The 20,713-nt window shown below is 38.4% G+C and overlaps 1 protein-coding gene across 5 annotated transcripts; it reads left to right on the forward strand.

Annotated features, from left to right (window-relative positions):
- Window positions 1-319: 319 nt before the first annotated feature.
- ANAPC4 (anaphase promoting complex subunit 4) lies at window positions 320-20,039 on the forward strand. 5 transcript variants are annotated; one of them, XM_074822284.1, is made up of 29 exons: window positions 433-495; window positions 945-1,057; window positions 1,142-1,247; window positions 2,184-2,316; window positions 3,581-3,655; window positions 3,799-3,825; window positions 3,931-3,975; window positions 5,670-5,754; window positions 6,143-6,253; window positions 6,798-6,881; window positions 7,129-7,215; window positions 7,888-7,952; window positions 8,047-8,089; window positions 8,202-8,278; window positions 8,723-8,823; window positions 8,903-8,954; window positions 9,262-9,317; window positions 10,511-10,560; window positions 11,475-11,531; window positions 11,688-11,744; window positions 12,264-12,357; window positions 14,032-14,129; window positions 14,628-14,689; window positions 14,772-14,810; window positions 14,894-14,995; window positions 16,126-16,203; window positions 16,952-17,122; window positions 18,316-18,439; window positions 18,777-20,039. In XM_074822284.1, exons 2-29 carry the CDS (start codon window positions 1,055-1,057, stop codon window positions 18,990-18,992), a joined length of 2,298 nt encoding a protein of 765 aa, XP_074678385.1. In that variant the 5' UTR covers window positions 433-495; window positions 945-1,054; the 3' UTR covers window positions 18,993-20,039. The 5 variants fall into 5 exon arrangements, with proteins under 5 accessions (XP_074678382.1, XP_074678383.1, XP_074678385.1 ...); XM_074822281.1 differs by lacking the exon at window positions 945-1,057 and having other exon boundaries at window positions 320-495; XM_074822282.1 differs by lacking the exon at window positions 945-1,057 and having other exon boundaries at window positions 320-495; window positions 10,511-10,557.
- The last annotated feature ends 674 nt before the right edge of the window (window positions 20,040-20,713 follow it).

Consider the following 20,713-nt stretch of genomic DNA (forward strand, 5'->3'; position numbering starts at 1 on the left):
CCGCCGCCACCACCCGGCCGCGGCCGGGGCCCTCACGGCCGCTGCCGGCGTTTCTGTCAGCCTCGTGCGGGAGCGAGGGGAGGGCGCCGCCCCCGCCGGGGGAGAGCCCTTGCGCCCGCCTGGGGGGCAGTCGGCAGGCGGGGCCTTGCAGCGGGCAGGGCGGGGAGAGCCTGCCCTGGGGCAGCCCCCGCCGCCGCCCGGGCTCGGCGCTGAGGCGCGGGAAGCCGCGGCGGCCCCGCTCCTCCCGCGGCCCAATGGGCGGTGTGGCGCGGCGGGAAGTGCCGCCTCCGGAAGCCGGGAGCGGAGGGCGACGCGAGGCCGCCGCGCTGTGGGGGTAGGGAGCGCCCGGCAGGCGGGCAGGGGCCCGGCGGGCGGAGCGGCGCCGCCATGCCCGCCTTCCGGCAGGTGGGCGAGAAGCAGCTGCCCCAGGAGGTGGTGTTCATGGCCTGGTCCCCCAAAAGGGACCTCATCGCCCTGGCCAACAGGGCGGGGGAGGTGAGTGCGGGGCTGCCCGCGCCCCGTTGGGGCCGCGCAGGGTCCGCGCAGGGGCGGCGGGAAGGACGCCGAGGGGGAAGGGCGGCCGCCGCCAGCACCAGAGCGCTGCCCCTTCCCGAGCCGCTGGGACGCCTCTGTTGGTGGCCGTGGCGTGATGCTTGTGAGCTTGGCCAAGCACCTAGGGGTAGCAAACCTTCCATCGAGCTTCTCGATACGTATTGCCCCTTCCTTTTTTACTTTCTAGTTTCAAACAGATTCACTGATGATACTTTCATCGCCTGCATCTGTGGGATTTCAAAGCGTGTGAAATGTCCTATTTAAAATAAATATATTTTCAGGTATTTTTTTTTTTCCCTGGAACTGCTGTAGGCGCTCACGCATGAAGGCAGGCTGTTGTGCTTTCAGGCTGTCTCTGCTGGAGAGGTGTGAGTAACCCCTGTTGGTTACAGGCTTTTAGGCTCGTACAAAGCCCGGCTTATTTCTCTGTCCTGCTGTAAACGGTATACTGCCGTCTAAAATGACACGGAAGTGAATCAACTACTAGAGGAGCTATTAAGATATGGTAAAAAAAATGCACATTGAACTGATTTACAATCTGGTATTAATAGGAGAATGTGGTTTATTTTTGTCTTTAATATGTTTGTAGGTTTTACTTCATCGGCTTGCAAACTTTCAACGAGTGTGGAGTTTGCCTCCAAATGAAAATACAGGAAAAGAAGTGACTGCTCTTGCTTGGAGACCAGATGGCAAAAGTAATGTCAAGTGTATGAGGTGATAACAATGCAACAAAAATCCCATTGGGAATCAGTGAAAGTTGTGGTGATGATACTTTTATCTGTGAAGGAAATTTTCAAGTAAACTGTTTGAAGAGAAGGGTGGGTTAATTTTATGTGGGTTTATTCAAAGTAATATATTTACACTGTTGAAAGCAATTGCAAAAAAGATTTGCAAGGAGGATTTATGTCCAAAATACTGCTTTTCAAGGCGTAGCAAAACTTCAGGTTCCTAACTAAGAATATTTTTGTGTGAACTACAAAATGTATTGGGAGGCTGTCTGATCAGGATTGACTGAAGAGCTTAGCTTATTTAGCACAGGCTGAACTTTAGAGACTAAAATGGCTCTAATAATACACCAAAGAAGAAAAAAAAATAATTTCCCTTATCAACAGAAATAATGTTGAAATTAGTAGCTTAATAAACCTAGGCTTGGAAATCAGTTACTTTTTGATTTATTAGAGGTGGGAGAGTGGGAACAGTCTTCTTCCATGACTTGTGGGTAAAAATACCTGTATTGTTTTATGATGGAGTCTGAAGAGTTTAAGAAACTTTCTTTTAAGCTGGTTGCCTGTGATTACAAGGAGGTAAGCACAGAAACCTATGCCTGCCATATGCTTTTTATGGATGAATAAAGTTAAGAAGAAAGTGATGCAAAAGTTGCTTGGCATGTTCAGTTCAACATGCAAATAAATAATTGTGAAATCAGGCCTTTGACTTAAATTTATTACCTAAAATATGGTAAGAGTTCAACCTTTCATCCTAATAAGTAGATTTCAAATGAGAATTTAGGACTGTAAATAGACAAAATTCTGTCCGGTAGTTGGCTCTGAAGACACTTTATTTTCTAGTTCAGTATAAAGGACAGAGTTTTTCACATTGGTTATTCATAGATTTTACTCATCTTTCTCTAGTTTTGGCTTTTGGCCTTACTGATACCAGGCGGATTATTCTGTGTGATGTAGAAAAACCTGAAAGCTTGCACTCCTTCTCTGTGGACTCATCTATTACATACATGCATTGGATGGAAGTAACTGAGGAAAGCAGGTGAGTCTGAAAAACCCTAGAAGTGAATTATGGGCAGTGTAGTGCCACCTTACTAATGATTTGTACTTAGTATGCTACAAGCAGTCAGATAAAATAATATAATATTACATAGCTGTGGCTTTTTTTTACCACTTGGCTAACATTTTCCTTTGCGTTAGATAGACACTTCATACGCTTATTTTCAGTGCTGATCTCTTAGTCTCGTGGTTCTTTAGGTTATACACAAAAATTTCAGCGTTATCTTGAGCATCCACCTCTTAAGAGCTGCTTAATCTAGTGTGTTAATTTATACAGCCTGTCTTCTGATCCAATTTACTTCAATACCAATTAACTTATTAAACTAATTATGTTATTATGTTCATTATTTTGTTAGAATAAGTATTATATTTAAATCTTTCTTCACTTGTGTTTTCAAGATCATTGGTTTAGTGCTTACATCTTTCACGATGTGCCTTTGGGGGGTGCCAACCCCGCTGGCAATTCTGTTGTGGGTGTACTTGCTCCAGGAGGTCAGGTTGCTCTTAGTGACCAGGAGCTCTGCAGCATTAGACAATTCTCAGCAGCGCCTGTGAGCTGGAGGACATAGTGGTCCCTATTTCTGTGGTCTTACAAAAATCTCTGATAAGTACCTTATTGCAGTGCAAGACTATAATTAAATAAAAGTTTTATTTTTAATAGGGAGGTTTAATTATTTAAAAAAAGGAGCCTGACTTGGGGATTCCCCCCACCTCTAGAAAGTACCAATCTTCAAACAGCAAGAAAATAACTGCATCTTAAATCACTGTAGCATTTTTCTCCCGATGGGGTTAGACTTATCCCCTTATGGGGAATCTCATCCTTCTGGCATGTCTAAGGTGTGGTATTAAGTATTGCACTGTAGTCTTCCTCTCGCTGTAATGTGTCTTTAGAGGGAAGGTTTTTTGAGGTGTAGGTCGGTTGTACTGCAGGGTTGTACAGGGTTTAAACAGAAAGCCTCGGTCAGTGACTGTATTACAGATGACGAGGAATTTGGTGGCAAGCTACTGAGCCAGCAGATACAAACTTTATATTTTCCTTTGGTGGAAATAAATATTTTTGGACTTCTTTTATTAATTTGATCATTTGATAAATTATTAAAGGCCCCATATGGGATTACCCTCTGATATTTGTAACTCTGATATACGTGACTTATTGGGTATATGCTGTAACTCTGAAGTTAGAAAGAAATTCTCTTCCCCCCATTTTTACAGCTTGGGTGGTAAAGACGGTCCTACTTCTTTTTCAGTGTTCTCACTTCCTTTTACAATGCTGAGGATGAATCAAATCTCCTTTTGCCTAAATTACCAGCGCTACCGAAAAAGTAAGCATTATACTAGTAAGCTTGAGAAGATACAGTTTGTCGTTTGTTGTCATTGGTTTGGTTATTAATCTTTAATGCTCTCTGTAGATGTTTTGAATTAGATGTCTGCTCATTTTTACTGAGAATAATTATTTTGTTTTCAGTTACAGTACCACTGCAAAAATTTTCAGGTAAGAAATTGTCATCTAGTATCTCTCTATTTTTTTTTGTTTTATTTTGTTTTCTGGTATTGAGACAAGCTACATAAACCCCAATCATATGTTTTGTATTTTCAGTGAAGAAAAGTCAGATGAGATTATGAAGCTTCTGGGTGATGTAAGGTAAATTCCATATGTGGAGGGTTGTGGGGTTTTTTGGGGTTTTTCTTCTTTTTTTTTTTTTAAGCTATAAAATAATGGATAAGTGGGTTTATTTTTAAGTTATTCATAATCTGGTTTTAAGGGTCCTGGAGAAAGAATGTGGAATGTCTCTCTTTTTTCATGTACATAAAGTGCAAAGAATATATTAAAGCCTCCATCAGTTTACACCTTTTCTCCTCAATTTAGAGGGATTATAAGGCACTTTATGAGGAGCTGCTCTTGGTGCCATATCTTCTTTTCCTCAGAAGAGGTTTTCTTGGGGTGCATTTAAATGCTATGTTGTATGTGTCACTTAAGCTGATCTTGCAGACGTTTGTGAATGCTTGTTATAGATGGTGGAATTCCTGTGGGTTTGCATGAGTGTGACGAAGCTGAACTTAAAATTAGCTTTGAAATCAGCTGTATTAGGGTTACTTTAAAATAAAGTAAGCATCTTTTATTAGGAAACACATGAGGAGCAGCTGGAGAAAGTGTAGTTTAGCACTGAGACTTTGTGGAGTGCTTGTGGTGCGTTTTTGAGGAGGGCGCTTAATGTCTGTGCCTTGTTTTTCCATTGCTTTCTTTCACAGTTCCTTACAGTCCCACCACTGAGAATCATCCCTGTTATTTCAAAATTTGTATCTGTGTCTATCACCAGCTGTTCCTTTTTAAGACTTGATACCTTTTCTTACAGTAGGAACTCCTTGCTGGAAAGAGGTGTGGCAGCTGTCTGTGGTGTAGGAGCTTTCTGGATTCTGTGCTCCTTCATCCTTTCAATTAATCAAACCAAAAGTTTTTCAGATACTGTTTTGTTAAAAAACTTATGTCTTGGCTTTAGTGGAAGCATTCTCCTTTAACATATATTTAGGTGTGTAACAGGCAGAAGTTGCAGTTAGTTTTATTGTTTTATAAGGGGACATGTAAAGCATTCTCATTTTTTTGTTGGAGAGCAGTACTGCTCAGTGTAATGTTAGCAAATATGTGTAGTTGAAGATGTATGGGTGTATGACAGCAGTAGCCAACCTCCCTGTCCAAAGTTTAATGTTTTAAACATAGGCAAAGAGGGAGGGGTCACAGAGAAGCTTTTTCGCAGGTCATTGTAGCAAGTTGAGTTTAGTAAGTGAGCAAAAACACAGACCCTGTTCTTTGAACTGGGTTTCTGTTTCTGATGCTATTGTTACTTGTGGCTGTTCTTTGCTGCTGCATCCATTTCAGATGTTTTTTGCCTTTGAGGTTTTGCTGAGGAGTGCCACAGAGTGACTGACAGAGTTACTCTGCACTTAGTTAGGATAAACTCAGAAGAATACAGAAGTAGCTTTGTAAGAATGCTGTGCAGCCTGTATGGGTATGTGGGCTGTTGCTAGAAACTTAGTTTTTTCTTCTGGAAGATTTAAAGTTAGTGAAGAAGGACTTCTGTGCCTAAATTGTGTTTTCTTCCCCTATTCTCTCAGTTAATTTAGTAATTGATACTCTTTCTGCAAATGTTAGAGGGAGGTTTTATCAATGAAATCCAAGCTAATATTTTCTTTTGTTTTTAAATGTCTTGGATTGTAGACACTAGCGCAGTGTTTCTTCTTGTTCAGTGATTCTTTAGAGGATCTTTAGTAAAGGGATGGAATCTAAGTGTTAAGAATTTATTTCAGTATGCTCATCAACATGTTCGTCTGTTTTCGTAGGCTTAATGCTCTAGTCCTTGGTGGCAGCTCAGGATTTATTGAGATTTATGCTTATGGAATGTTCAAGATCGCTACAGTAACTGGGGTACGTTCTGTTTCTTTCTGTATTTTTTCTTCATAATATACCAAACTACGGATGAATGAAAAAGATACATAAGTGTGCTTACACGTAAGTGGAATGGGGTTGCTGAGTTTTAAAGAAAGGAATAGTTGTTTCTCTTGATTGGGTTGTGTGGTTATTGTTGGAAAGACATTCTAACTGGTGATTTTTAACATCTTGTTTCAAATGAAACAAAGTTCAACATAAATCCACAGTAAAAAGAGTGCTTTTGTTCTGAACAGTAGCTGAAAATTCCACTTTGTTTTTACTCGTCATTGACTGCAACTTTCTTTGTATGTGAACGTGTTAGAGCAGTAAATACATCTTAGAGGAAATGAAATATTTCATTAACTTTTAAACTGGAATCCTTCAGGTGGCAGGTTCTTGTCGTGGACTATGTTTGTCTAGTGATTTGAAATCACTATCGGTTATTACAGAGATACAAGACTCTTCGGATAGAGAAGCAGAGATAACATATTTTCAGGCAAGTAAAGTATCTTTTAAATGTTCTTTAAAAGTAAAAATGCTTTTTTTCTGGTAGCTTTGTTCTTTCCCATTATTTGCAGAAAAATCACAAACTACTATTTCCAGCCTTTCTGAAATTCACCCCTATTTAGCTCTTGGATTTATCATGTTAACATGCAGTTTCACTGATGAGACTGATGATGATGACCTGAGGCATTCTTTTAAAATATTACTGTAAATATAACAATCATTTATTCAATTACAGTTATTCAGATTTTCTTCATTCTGCACACAGAGGCATAGCTGCAATACTGTTGATTACCCAGTCTATCAGAACAGTCATCCTTAAAAATATTACTGTTAGAACTCCAAAATGAGCAATGTTATCAGGAGTTTTTATAGATGTATTTAAAATATTTATTGCTCCTTTGAATTCAATGTATTTCCCTCTTAAAATCAACTTTAAGAGTTGATGACAGTTTTTCTGTGGATTCTCCCAACCTGTCTTTTCATTTCTGTAAAAGACAAATCATCTGTTACCTGTTGCTTGTTTCATGTTACAGCTGGACACTAGTCTATTATCAAGTTACTTACCTGAGGTAACTCGAATGGCCCGGAAGTTTACTCACATTTCAACTCTGTTACAGGTACAGTTGTGTTACAACATCCTTTTAATGTCACAGTTACTACAGGCTTTGATATTCTTAATGCAAGTAAAATGTTTTCTAGCTTAAGGCGGCTTTAAGTAAATGTAGAGCTCTAACTTGGAGTTTGATAATAAATTTTATATAATATCTACAGTATACCTTCCCTTTGTATTGTGACGTCCAGTCGTTGCATGTGTTTTGAAGGGGGGAAGAGGGAATAATGCTAATGTCTGTATCTGTCTTGCAGTATATAAAGTTGTCATTGACGTGCATGTGTGAAGCATGGGAAGAAATATTGATGCAGATGGACTCACGACTAACAAAGTTTGTACAGGTACTGTAGTATTAACCATTCTTTTGGAAAAACATTTTTTGCCGTATTTCTGCTGTTCATGTTAACATACTGCATATCTTAATGTTGCTTAAGCATAATGCCTTCAGGTAACCATCTCTAAGTTCAGAGGCAACCTGGAAGCTATTGTGTGTCAAGCACTCTGCTGAAGCTATCCGAGTACAATCAAGCACAATTGTATTGTGATGCTTCTTTATTTATTCTAAGTTATTCAACAGTGATAGTTTTCAGCTTCAACAGCTTTTGATCAGTTGCTTTGTATTTAAGGTCATGCTCTTTGTACTTTAGTCTGAATACTGTAAATGTTAAATAACAGCCCTTAGTTCAGTAGAGCATGTATAACAGCCATGATTAAGATGCTCTTGGATTTGCTTAGATTTTTGTGTTCATTGACCATGGCTAGAAGTTAATTGAATCAAATTTTTTTTTTTAAATAGATTCTTGGTGATGGCAAACTGCTTAGAATTGTTGCTGGGTAATACATTTGAAAATAACTTAAAATACTAGAAAATTTCCAGTGGTCAGTAGTCTGATTTCATCATTCAAGGATATGGGTGGGTTTTCCAATATACATTAATTGAAGTGTTTGTGAGATTACTTGGTAGCCTGGATTTAATCTCTTCTCCAATCTATTTCAATCATTTTGACTGACAGGAAAAGAATACAACCACTTCTGTTCAGGATGAGTTTATGCAGCTGTTGTTATGGGGCAAAGCAAGGTAGTTACTGCTGTTTTATCTGAGTATGCATTTGCATTTGATACTGAAATATAAAGTGAACGCATATTTGGTTCTCTTCCCCCACCCTCTTCAGTCTGGAACTTCAGGCGTTACTAATGAACCAACTGACGGTAAAGGTATGTTAATATTTTTTTAGTACATCAAAATAATCTGTTTCAATATCTTTTAATCACTGTTCTATTAAATTAGCAGAACATTATTATATGCTTGTATTTCTTTTTTTAACAGGGTTTAAAAAAACTTGGTCAGTCCATAGAGTCTTCCTATTCCAGTATACAAAAGTTGGTCATAAGTCATTTGCAGAGGTAAGTCATAGAGTGTCCAGTGAATTATAGATAAAATCGCATGTTATATGCTTTGCTAAAATACAGTATGCTGTATTGGTGGTTCTTTGTATGTAGGTGTGCTGGTGCAGAGACCATGATCATGGCAAAACGTACTATTTTAATTCTGGGTAGTGGAGGACTGTTGAAGTATTTTGAACAATCTCCATGACACATCACCTGTGTATCACTGCCTGGTGTGTTTATAGGATGAATGCAAAATACTCACACCAGCTTAGCGTGGTTAAAATCCTGAGGACAATACTTGCTTTTCTGTGAAGTAATACTGATACGAAACTCTTCCATGCCAGACTACCTTATAAAGCTCTTCACTTTGCACATTTAAATGATGAAAACTGCATGCAGTGAAGCAGTGACTTTCAAAGGGTGACTAAAAGATTATACTACTATGCTCTGCCTTTCTAGTGGTTCTGAGGCACTGCTATACCACTTGAGTGAATTGAAAGGAATGGCTTTATGGAAACAAAAGTATGAGTCTCTGGGATTAGACGCATCTGGAATTGAAGGTACAGTAGTGTGTGCGCTACTTCCCCATTCTAATTTCACTTTTGAAAGCTTAATAATAATGGTTAGCTCTTTTTGCAGAGGCTATTACTGCTGTTGGTTCTTTCATCCTGAAAGCAAATGAGCTGCTTCAGTAAGTATAAAGTCTGGAGAGTTTAACAAACGTGCCTGTTGAGCCTTTTATCTAAGGGGGAGCATGTGACTGGGAATAGCAGAGGTTGGGAGGGCAAGAGTCCTTTGGTGGTGATGCGCCTTTATCTTGCCTCACTGCATCTCATAGACTCATACCCCAACAATAGTCTTAACTTGGAATGTTGCATTGGGCGTTTTTTAAAAAATTGATAGTGCTTGCAGGCCTTTCTGTAGTAAAGATGGGACTTAAGCCTGGAGCAGCTTGTGACGTTTAGATCTGGTAATTTCTTTTCTTGTTTCTTGCTTAGAGTTATCGACAGTAGTATGAAAAACTTCAAAGCATTTTTTCGATGGCTGTATGTTGGTAAGCTTGATGAGATAGTAAGCATCCAGTGTCTGTTTCATATTGTAAGCATTGAAATGTTGGCAAGTAATTAAGCCAGTCTTAGTTATAAACAACTATTTCTATCATAGAAAATTCCTGGACATATGAAAGGTTACAGTTGATGAGGCAAGAATAATTATAATATTAAACAGATCATAAACTTGATAGTTCTCAATTAAATTTAGCGTGTGTACAGTGGGTATTGCATATACTTTTCCTGTAATGTTACTCCAAACTGTTGTCTGCTTCATGAGCAATTTGCTGGTCTTGACTTGAAGAAATTAAAGGACTTTCTTTAGTTTACACCAAATTTGAAGTATAGTCTTAACTCCCAATTACTCTGTCACTTGCTGTTTTCTCCTGTGGAGACCTAGTTAGCTGTAAGGTTGTGCACAGATGTAAACAGTTTCTGAATGTCCAGATGCACTTAATAGCTACCTCTAGTTGTAGCTGGGTAACTGCAGGTAAAATGTTGGAAGGAAGTGCAAAATGCTGTATTTTAGCCTGCTTGTTTTTATAAAGTGGTTATGAATAGGTTTATAATTTTTAATCAATCTTTTTAGAACTACTTTATGAAAATATAAGCAGTCTTACCAGATACTGTAAAAGCACCAAAAATGCAGTGTTAGCACTTACTAACAGGAATACAGTAATTTTAATTTTAAAAATTGCAGAAAGCAGAACTATCAGAATTCTCTGGCATAATGTTGATTCTTTAGATGTTCACTGTGTTTGCTTGTGTTGAAACTAAACAGAGAACTGTTTATCTGAGCCTCACTGATTTAAAACTACTTCTGTGCAATTCCCTTAAAACACACTATTCTGGGCATGACAGTATCCATGTATTTTATATATATCCATTTACTACTCTATGTACATGAATAATATATGAACCCTTTTTATAATAAACTTACCTCAGTCTTGTACAGGCTACAACGCAGTTGGAAAAGATTAAAGATAAAAATTCTTCAAGATTTGTATTGTAAGCTAGTGGGGCAAGTGAGGCTTAATTTTAGTCTCAATTTGTTATTCTTCATTCCAGACTTTTTCGCTTCTGACAGATTAATCTTTCCTATTTTATCAGCAGTGTCTTATTACATTTCTATGGAAAATTAAGAATATTAGGAAAACATATTAATATTAATGCAGTAAGAATATAATTTTTCCCTCAGCCATGTTGAGGATGTCAGAAGATCATGTGCTTCCAGAGCTGAACAAGGTAGTAGTAACATTTCCTAATAAATGGTGGTATACTCTGTATTCTGCTTGACTTGAACATGAGATTAAAGGTTTGTTTTTGTTCCAGAACTTAAAGGATAATGTCTGTGTCATTTCTTTGAGACAGTTGATGCCTGCAGAGTCACACTAATATGCTGTCTCATGAATTACTTTTTCTTTATATAAACTATTATTTTTAGTACATTATATGTGAGTGCGAGACCTCTGTTTATAGCAGCTCTTTATATGCTCTAAATGACTACGTTAACCAGAATGGGATTTTAACATCTTTACCAATGCCTTGGTAGAGGAGAGGGAATACACCTGCATCAGATTTGCAGACACCATCACACTGGGTGAACCAATTAATATGCTCAAGGACAGAGGTGCCTTCCAGAGGGAAATAGAAATAGAATGAACAGATAAGGACCTCCTGAAGCTCAACAAGGACACAAAAGGTTCTGTCCTGGGGAAGAGTAACCCCCTGCAGTTGCACAGCGGGGCCCCAACTGGCTGGGGAGCAGCTCTGCTGAGATGGACTTAGGGATGTTGGTGGATGCAAGTTAGGCGTGAACCAGCAGTGTGCCCTGGCAGCAAAGGCAGCCAAGAGTGCCCAGGGCCGTACTAACAGGAGCAGGGCCAGGAGGTCAAGGGAAGCCGTTACCCTCCTTATTTAGCACTCATCAGATTGCGTCTAGAATACTTTCTCCAGTTTGGGGCCCTCATATACAAAAGGGACATGAATAAACTGGAATGAGTTCAGCAGAGGGCTCCCAGGCAGGTTGGAGGCTGGAGCACTTGCCCTGTGAGGATAGGTTGAGCGAGCTGAGCTTGTCCAGTCTACAGAGCATGTGTTCTGTGATCACTGAAATGTATTTCTTACCCTTTGCATTTCTCACCATTTTTTTTTCCTTTTAGATGACTCAAAAAGATATCACGTTTGTTGCCGATTTTCTTACTGAACACTTCAATGAGGTAAGTTATATTGGTTTGCCAAGTACAGCATCTGACTGTATTTCAACTGCCAAGCATTGAATCCGAAAAATCTTACAATAATTCAATCATCTTTTTGTACAGTACTTCTCATTACTTTGGGTTTAAATAATGGTTTTGTTTGCATTACTTTTTCAGGCACCAGAACTTTACAACCGTAAAGGAAAATACTTCAATGTGGAGAGAGTTGGCCAGGTGAAGAGCTAGGGAATAAATGGGAGAACCCTTAGATGGAGAAACTTTTAAAGCTCTGCTCACTTTTCTTCTCTGTCCCTTTTGCTTTGTGTTGCACATTCCAGTAATGGTAAAGGAGAATATTTTTATTATTTTCCCCTATTATTAGGAAAAGGAGTGTTTAAAAACATAGTTTTACCTTACACTTGCTGTATTTTTAGGAAAAGGGTGAAACTTCTTCACAGCCAGCATTAGTAATGTAAAACTGAAGTGTGGTGTCTTTATGCCGTTAATCACCGGATTTCAAAACATTTGTGCTCAAATTTGATTTAAAATTCAGTTTCTTATGGAAATGTCACTACGATCTTAGACAATAGTTGATTTTTCTTACTGTTTCTAGAAGGGGTGGAATGTTTAGTTTTAAGACTAGTGCATGTTAAATTAAGAAATGTTTAATAGACTCTTGAGGGGCAATGTTGGAGGTGAATTCTTATGTCCCTTATTAAAATGCAATCTCACAAATGTCTGTTTCTCGTCTAGTACTTGAAAGATGAAGATGATGACCTTGTATCACCACCTAATACAGAGGGAAACCAGTGGTTTAACTTTCTTAAAAGTAGTACTCATCTTAAAGGTAACGTCTGCTTTAGTAAAAAGTGAATGAAGGATGTATGTAGTATGTAACAAATGTAGAAGAGTAATCTGGTTTTTCATCCTCAGGAGTTATTTCTATAGTGTTAGTCATGGGTCTTCATCTGAGTAGAATAAAATAAACAGGCCTTGTTATTTTTGTGTACGGTTTTAATGTAGCTTCTTACCCAGTCAGTTACCATTTTCAGGGTATTAGGAGTTTCCTACCTTTTATGTACCAGTCTCGGAAATGTTGGCTTGCAAGGAATCCCAGGAGATGTCTGTTTTAGGAGATCTTAATTCCAGTTCAAGGAAGTAGTAATTACGCTTAGGTCATACCTGGGGCAAGTGTCCTAACTTGTTCTCTTTCACTGGAGTCTGAGACGATTTTATTAATTAGTGGTGAAAAAGAAGTAAGAGACTATTACAAGTTGATGGCAATTATTCTTGTTTAACTTTAGAAATCATAGACTGTAAAACTTTTACAGCATCAGCTGTCTTGTAATAGAATTTGCTATAGCTGCCTTTTTCTGCCTATTTAATTCAATAAAAAGGGGTGAAGTGGTAGCATTTTCATTTGGAAAAGTAGTATTTAGAAAATGTATTCTTAGACATGCTTTGAAAATATGTTTGATACTTTAAATGTGTAAGCTGCTTGACTGGTCATTTTTGTTATTACCCAAGATCTATGATTGTGGAGATGGTTTGTAAGTGGTTTTGTTGGTATTAATTTGGCAAGTACCGAGATGTTTATAGGATTATAGGACAAGTAATGCTTCTGCCATTAATGCTTTCTACCCTTCTTTGGTGCTTTACATTGCTTTGTTGATTGATGTGATTTTATCATTTTTCCAGCTAAAAATTGGAAAAGAAATGGGTTGTGTACTTAAAATAAGTAGTGAGAAAGCTAGATGTCTTCTTACAAAGTAGTTCATTTCATGAGAAAAATCAGTCCTACTGAAGCCAAATCATAGCTACTAAAATATGGAAACTGTTTGCTTAAACAAGATATTTTATGACAACTGTGTTTCTAGCTCTTGGCTAAATGCACTTCCGTCTTTCTGCAGTTTCGAATGGGCTGTGAAGAAAAGCTGAAGGGGCAGGCAGCCCTCCATTTCTCATTCATTCACCTTGTTTCATACTGTAATATAGTTAGTTACCTGAGTTAAAATTTGTAATCGGGGAATAATTTAGGCAGTTGCCTAATCCAACCAAAGCAGGGCTAATTTTGAAGCTAAGATGGGTTGCTCAGGCTTTGTACAGTCGAGTCCTCTGTCTTCTGCAAGGATAGAAACCTTGCAGCTTCTCTGGACATCCTGTTCCAGTGACTAACCAGTCCTTGTGAAAACTTCTTTCCTCATATCTGATTGGGATTTCCCTTGCTGAAGCTTAGGACTGTTATATCGCCTCCCCTCTCTGTGTGCAGCTTTGAAAATGTCTTCTGTAACTTTTCCTTTAGGCAGCTGAAGAGACCAATGGGTTCCTGCTTGTTAGCCCTCACTTCTCTAGGCTGAACAAACCCAGCCCTCTCAATTTCTTCATGTAAATCATGTGTTCTAGCCCAGTGACCATCCTGTTGACCCTCCACTGGACTCATTCCAATTTGTCACTTTAATAAGTGTAGTATACTTTTATATAGATACAAACATTTTTTAAATGAACTTGTATCTGTTTACAGAAAGTCCACTTCTGTTTCCCTACTATCCTGAGAAATCACTGCATTTTGTTAAAAGGCAAATGGAAGGGGTCATTGATCAGTGTTTACAAAAGCCAGCGGTAAGTTCAATTTATATAACTTTCTTCTAGGGGTAGCAGTCAACTGAAGATAGTAGTCATGCTCAGTAAGGCCTGTAGGTTTAATCTTTGCCTTTGAGTGCCTACAGCTTAGGTGGTAGCAGGTAGCCCAGCTTCACCACTGCCAGGATGTCTCAAACCTTTGACTAGGGAGAGTGTAATGGGGGATTTTTGTTTCATGTCTTCTGTTCTCACATTATTGGGATCTATTTTTAATGTCAGTTAGCTTGGTGCATGTGCTATGTGCTAGATAACTGTGTTAGTTGGCAATGTTAGTCTATATATTATGAAGAAATACGAAGCAAGCATGTCAGGTGACAGTGGTGTTTGCATTAGGGATGTTTATTCCAGCATATTGGTGGATTTTTCTTTCAGATTTACTCAGGTGTTGTTGGTTGGTTGTAGTTTTTTGTCTTAAAACTGTGTATAATTATGAATAACTGCCTGCATTTTTTGGCCTGTTTTCATTATATTTGTTAGGATGTGATTGGAAAGTCAGTGCATCAAGCAGTCTGCATGTCTCTTTACAAAACTTCTCAAAGGTATTTCTTTACATTATTCCTAAAGCTCAGTTGCACAAAATTACAGTAGCATTTTATAAACTGGTTTGTTTTTTCTTTTCAGTGAAGACTCCACACCTCAGTTATTTAAACTACCATTTCTGTAAGTATGCTATTCCTTGTTCTATGTCATCTACCAGTTACTAAAACTTGATCTAAATTTTCATTTCCTCCCCCACATTACAGGTGGAATGACAAAACATCCAATATACATTATGTTCTCTTCACCATATTAGAAAATTCGATTTCTAAAATACACATTTTGAGGAGACATACTGATACTTCCAGGTAAGACAAAAAGAGGGAAAAGTGGTTTGTGAGCTTTGGCACATGCGTACAGAGACAATTACAACTTTAATCTATTTGTAAAAAGAAGGAATGAGCAGCATGAATACAATCTTTCTTGGATACTGGAGAAAATGGGGAGGATATTTGGAAATGCAGTAGGAAACTGCAGCAGGAGTTTGTGTTGTATTAGACTCAGACAATCTAATCACAAGACCCAAGATGGTTTTAGGCTTAGGAAGAAAATCAGGCTCCCTTAGTTTTGCTTCCCAGAGAATTAATTGCTTGTGCAAACTTGTGAAAAATGACAGGGAATCATGCTTTGTCTTACTGTAAATATTATTCTTTGATTAAACCCCGTGCAGCCTGTAATTTAATACTATAAGAAAAAATGGGAGGTGGATTCATAGGTATAACAAATAGAATACATCTCTTTGGGGTGTAATTTTGTGTACCTTCAGAAGTTTGTGTCCAAGATGCAGTTTATCACTGCTTAGTTGTGCTGATACAACTGTTTAAGATACATTCTGTCAGTGGGATGACTGAAATGACCTGGGTTTAGAAAACAACAAAAACTACTCCTTTCCGTGAAATACTGATTTTCATAATCTGTGTCATTTAATTTGAGGGAATAATGAACTGTGATGGGGTGGGAATTTTTAAAGCAGTTTTACTGCTGAAGAAACACATGATGAAACTATCTTTTGTGTTTCCAGTTGAGAGCTGCTGATAACAAAATTACAGCTTTGTGGTGTAGTTTCTATCCTATTTCCTCCCTCATTGATATCTAAACCAGTCTAAACTCATTTTCTGTAGATTTGAGTAACGAGTAACAAGTAACCTAACAGACCTGAGACTAGGATAATTGAGCCAAGAGTTCAGCAAAGAAGAACTGTATCCCACAAGCCAGATGCAGTTTCCCATTTGACTCTGTTGGTCACGTTTTGCTGAGGGGCGGAAGAGATCAAAAGGTTCCCATCCACCAGTTATATCATTTGGGAATATAGCCATGTACTGTAAGCCTGTCTTAAGATTTGCACACCATCTCTTACCACAGTTTCTGTTAGAGATTCTGAATTCCCTATGAGTGGAAAAGAAAATAATCACAGAGATAATGAACACTGTTCTTCTAGGTCCGTCAGTAATGGAATTCTTGCAGTAGAGTTTGGAAACTTCTTGAACAACAGTGTAAATGAGAGCTCAGACTCCAGGTCAGTATATTTGTTTTTTTCTTCTAGAATTGCAGATTGCTAAATTGAAGACCATGTTTTCTACTGTGTATTTTACATTAACTTCTTGGGCATTGTAGTTTGGCTTTTATCCTACAAGTCACTACTTCAGACACCAGACCAACTTATAGTCCCTGGGTGAGTTGGGCTGTAAGAAATGACACAGGTGCATGAAGCTGTGGGATTGTGAGAGTCTTATTTTACACTTCATCTCAAGGTCAAGTAAATTTTAGTTTTTTAGTTGAAAACTAGAGCTTTAGCACATGTGCAAGAAACAAAGCTAGCTGGAAACAGCTCTTGCTTATATCTGTGATGTTCTTTAAGATGGAGTGAAACTTGATATGCCTGAATAAAGGCAGACTAAGCTCATCCTTTTAATGTAGAAAGGTCAGGTGTGATTGTCCCCAGTACCTCAGTTGTGTTTCTGAATCTTCTTTGGTGTTTGTATGTGTTGTTTCTTACATTTCTCCTGAAATGGTAAAAAATAAGATTGTTAGTAAATTGATTTTTTTGTTTTTCCCTTTCAGAATCCTTGATCATGATACAGGGGTCTGCCATGGTTATGGCTATCTTTTCAGTGTCTTTGCTGCAGACTGACCTTTTTTATCATCTACAGTGAAGCCTACTGTTAACTACTGAATACTTTAACATGAATGCTGTGCAACTTAAAAATACTTTAGTTCTGTGTTCACTTATATTCCCTGATGCTTTCTAAATTATTTTCCTATAGATGCTACAGTTGTTTAGATGCACACTTCTATGATGATGAAACTGTAACTGTAGTTCTGAAGGAGAGTGTGGAGCAAGAGGGGAAGGAGAGAGTCTTGGCTCAGCTGCCTTTATCTTCAGTATATGCAGATGAGGACCAAGATAGGGAATTCATCTGGGATTCTACTAAAAGGTACTGAAAATCTTTGAGCACATCTGAAAATGCATAACTGAAAAGTAGATTAAGCAAATATTCTAAATGCGTGCAATTACTTACGCTGTATGTGCGTGTGTGTAAACATTTTAAACACAAAAACTCTTGTGCCAGGGAGAGTGGAGTGGGGAGATGGAAGCTTCCTAAACTGTTTTTGGGGGTTGGGTTGGGGTTGGTTTTGCTTTTTTGAGACTGAATAGTACCTGTGTACGTGGCTTTCTTGAAATGGGAGGACCAATTGAAGACGTCCTGTAGAAGCAGAAATCTTTTCTTTAGAAGATGCTAACTTTGCTGGTCAGGGTACTTGAAATTAGGATGTTTTCAGCATATTTGCTCATATACCTCTGCCTTGTAATAAGGATACACAGATATTTCTTCATCTTTCCCCTGGTAGTCACACTTACAACTATTGTCAGCTTAGCCTTGAAACATCAGAATTGGTGCCTCTCTGCCTTGGTATAGGGAGAGGAGAGCATCTGTGGGAATTGAACACACACAAAAAAAAAAGGCCAATATAGTTCAAGTGGTGAATCCCATCTTTTAGTTGTGCCTCACTTGCTTTTTCTTTTTCCTCCCTATGTCTCTCTGGTGGATTGCTTAAGATAATTTTTACCTCAAAATAAAGAGCCATACTGAACTGTAATTTTTTTTCTTAATGCCACAAATAAGTTATCCATTGAAGAATGAACGAAAAATATTAAATGCAAGTTCGAACTAATCCTGGCCACTGTAATAGTCAGGGAGTTCCTTCATACAGTCCCTATGAATGGAGGTAAACTGGAGTGTTACATCTTTGAAAGGTCATGGAGGCCAAACTTCCGTGTTTGGAGGCATCGCCTCCAGGATTTTGTTCAAAAACTCCTCTTCTTGTAGGGGAGAGGTCTGAAGGAAGACCTTCCTCATCCTCCTGTTGTAGCTGTTACTTGTGGGAAGATCAGACTTTACAACTCCCTGCTCACCTTTTATCTCAGTTGAAACATGCTGTGTCTCCACAGTTGGATCCCCTGCTCTAGAGTATCTGTAGCAGCATTATGATGGTTTCAAACGCTTATCTGCTTGTTGCATATGATATAATAAAACTTAGACATAAAAAACTGGGCTGACTGAGGGTTTTTTTAGTACTGGAATTTTCTTACATACTACCTTTGTGCTTTTCTTCTTGCTGTGTGCAGGCTGGATGAGCAAAGTGGTGAGATACCCACACGTACTGTCTTCTTGGAGAATCAGTGGAGAGTGCTGGAGAATATGAAAGCTCAGTATGTTTCTGTAAATGGCATTAGAAAAGTTTCCTGTGTGGTAAGTACAGTATCTGTGAACAAGCCTGTAAACTATGCTATGACTGGAGAGAGTGATTTTATCAAAACTTTTTTTTGACAAATAGATTATTCTCTCATAATCTGTCATAAGTGTGTCAGAGTACAGTCATACCTCTCTCAACATGGAAAAACTTTAACAGAAGTTAATAGATCTACTTTATTTTTCAGCCTACAGAGCAATAAAAAAGTTGCTAATTTCCTTGACTCCTCCATTTCAAAGATAAAGGCTATTTTTAAAGCTATTGGCTAACATTTGAAATGGTATTGGTGCATTTATTTATTTATTTATTAATAGAAACTTCTTAATGTCTCTGTAGCTAAGTTCAAACCTCCGTCACGTGAGGGTGTTTGAGATGGATGTAGAGGATGATGGGGAAGTTGAGGAAGAAGAGGAAGAAGAAACAACTCAGATTGCAGCTGGGGAACCTGATGAGCTAAATCAGTCTGCAGATAACCGGGACAATGTGTGTGGTGCATCTGCTGAAGAACTACCTGATGAAAATGAAGAACATGAATCAAGTCTGGATCCTTGACATAGGCTTTTATACTGGTAAAGGGACAAGACTAATCTGACTTCAGGCTGCTGAGGTGGTGTATCCTGTACATACTCAAGCAGCTGTAGTAGGATGTTGTGCGTCAGAATTCAGTTTTGCTTCTCCACTAAGACTATGTGTTCTAGAGTACGTTTATTTGACCCATTTTTGTCTGGCACATGGTTTGATATGAACTAAATTTTCTTGAGAGCTTTTCCATTTGCAAGTTTTTATAGGTGAGGAGAAAAAGAAATACCAACTGATGCTTTTGTAGTTAACCTGTTCAGTTCTGGATACTGTTAAGATAAAATGTATGTGAAAACATCAAAACTCAGGACTGAATTTTTTTCTTCTTGGACTTCATGTTCTAGTACTGGGTACAGAAGCTTCCTGTAGAGCCAAATTCTAAGAGTATGGCCAACAACAAGCTTGCAGATCAGCATAAGACTAGTTAAACAACAAAATTTAGCAATTGTTACTTAAATACGTGCTTTTAAAAACTCTTTTGATAACATCTGTTTCAATAACACAGTATTTCAATCTGTGCAGTTCTTCAGTCCTCAGTGCAACATTTGCGTGTGTGTAAGTTTTATCAAATGTTTGCATGTTTCAGCCTGCGTAACTTCTGTGAGATTGTTTCTGAAAGTCTGTCTTCTCCATCTGGTATTTTTGTAATGAAAAGTTACAACAGAGAGTATATTTTTTTATTCTGATGTGGCATTGTATGTTGTGCATAGGCTTCAGTATAATCATATTCCTTACTAACTTACATGTTGCTGTAGGAGTGACGTAGTGCTAAGCAGTAGAAACTAGAAACTGTTCAGAAATCTAAAATGTTTTCTTCTTCCCTACTACTCATCAGAGTTTTAACTGAATTAAAACTCAGCTTTTTGAATGAACAATGCTGCTAAATGCTTGATCTTCCTTCAGAACAGTGAGTGTACCTTGTGTTTGTGAAGAGGACCAGGCCATATGCATGTGCTCCATTCTGTACTTAAAAAATAAATAAATCTTCTGAAATTGCTGTTTGGCATTGCAAAATTCAAATACTAGACTTACTCTCTCTATCTTGTTTTTAAGTAACTGGTTTTTTTAAAGTGGACTTTTGAAGGTTTTGGGCTGTTTGGGGGAGACCCTTGTAAACAAAGCTGTTCAGTTTTGAGAGAGACTACTTATTTTTTCCCTTCCTTACCAACCTCCTTGAAAGCTGCTTACTGTTCAGCATTCTCATCTGACAGATGCTAATGGTTTGAAGGCACAGTGAAGCTGTAGGACAGGAGGGACAGAAATGTCCATTCAGAAGTGCTGTGGATTTTCTGTATAGAGCAGTTACTCTTGATGAGAACTTGCTGCTACAACAGAACTCACTCAGCTTAAGCCTGGCCTTCTCTTCTTCCAGGAAGCTTTTGCTTCTGGTCTAACTTTAACAATTGTCACGCTAGAGTGCTTGGAAACAATTGTTTTCCTGTGCTTTCTGCTAAGTAGTTTTAGTCCATGGGCATATGGAAATCTGATCTGTCCTGCCTATAATTGTTTCTACATTTGTGTTAATAGCAGCTGTGTCCCATGCCACAGGGGCATGCCCTTCAGAAATCTCCCTGAGGTTATTCTGTGCATCTTTCTAGTTGGGTCTTGGATATACTTGAGTCAATGGGAGTTTTGTTTCTGGCTTGGATAAGTACATGTGCACCTTCTACATTTCACAGTGACATGATACAAAT

This window comes from Strix aluco, chromosome 4 (assembly GCF_031877795.1).
Source record: "Strix aluco isolate bStrAlu1 chromosome 4, bStrAlu1.hap1, whole genome shotgun sequence".
Taxonomy (NCBI): domain Eukaryota; kingdom Metazoa; phylum Chordata; class Aves; order Strigiformes; family Strigidae; genus Strix; species Strix aluco.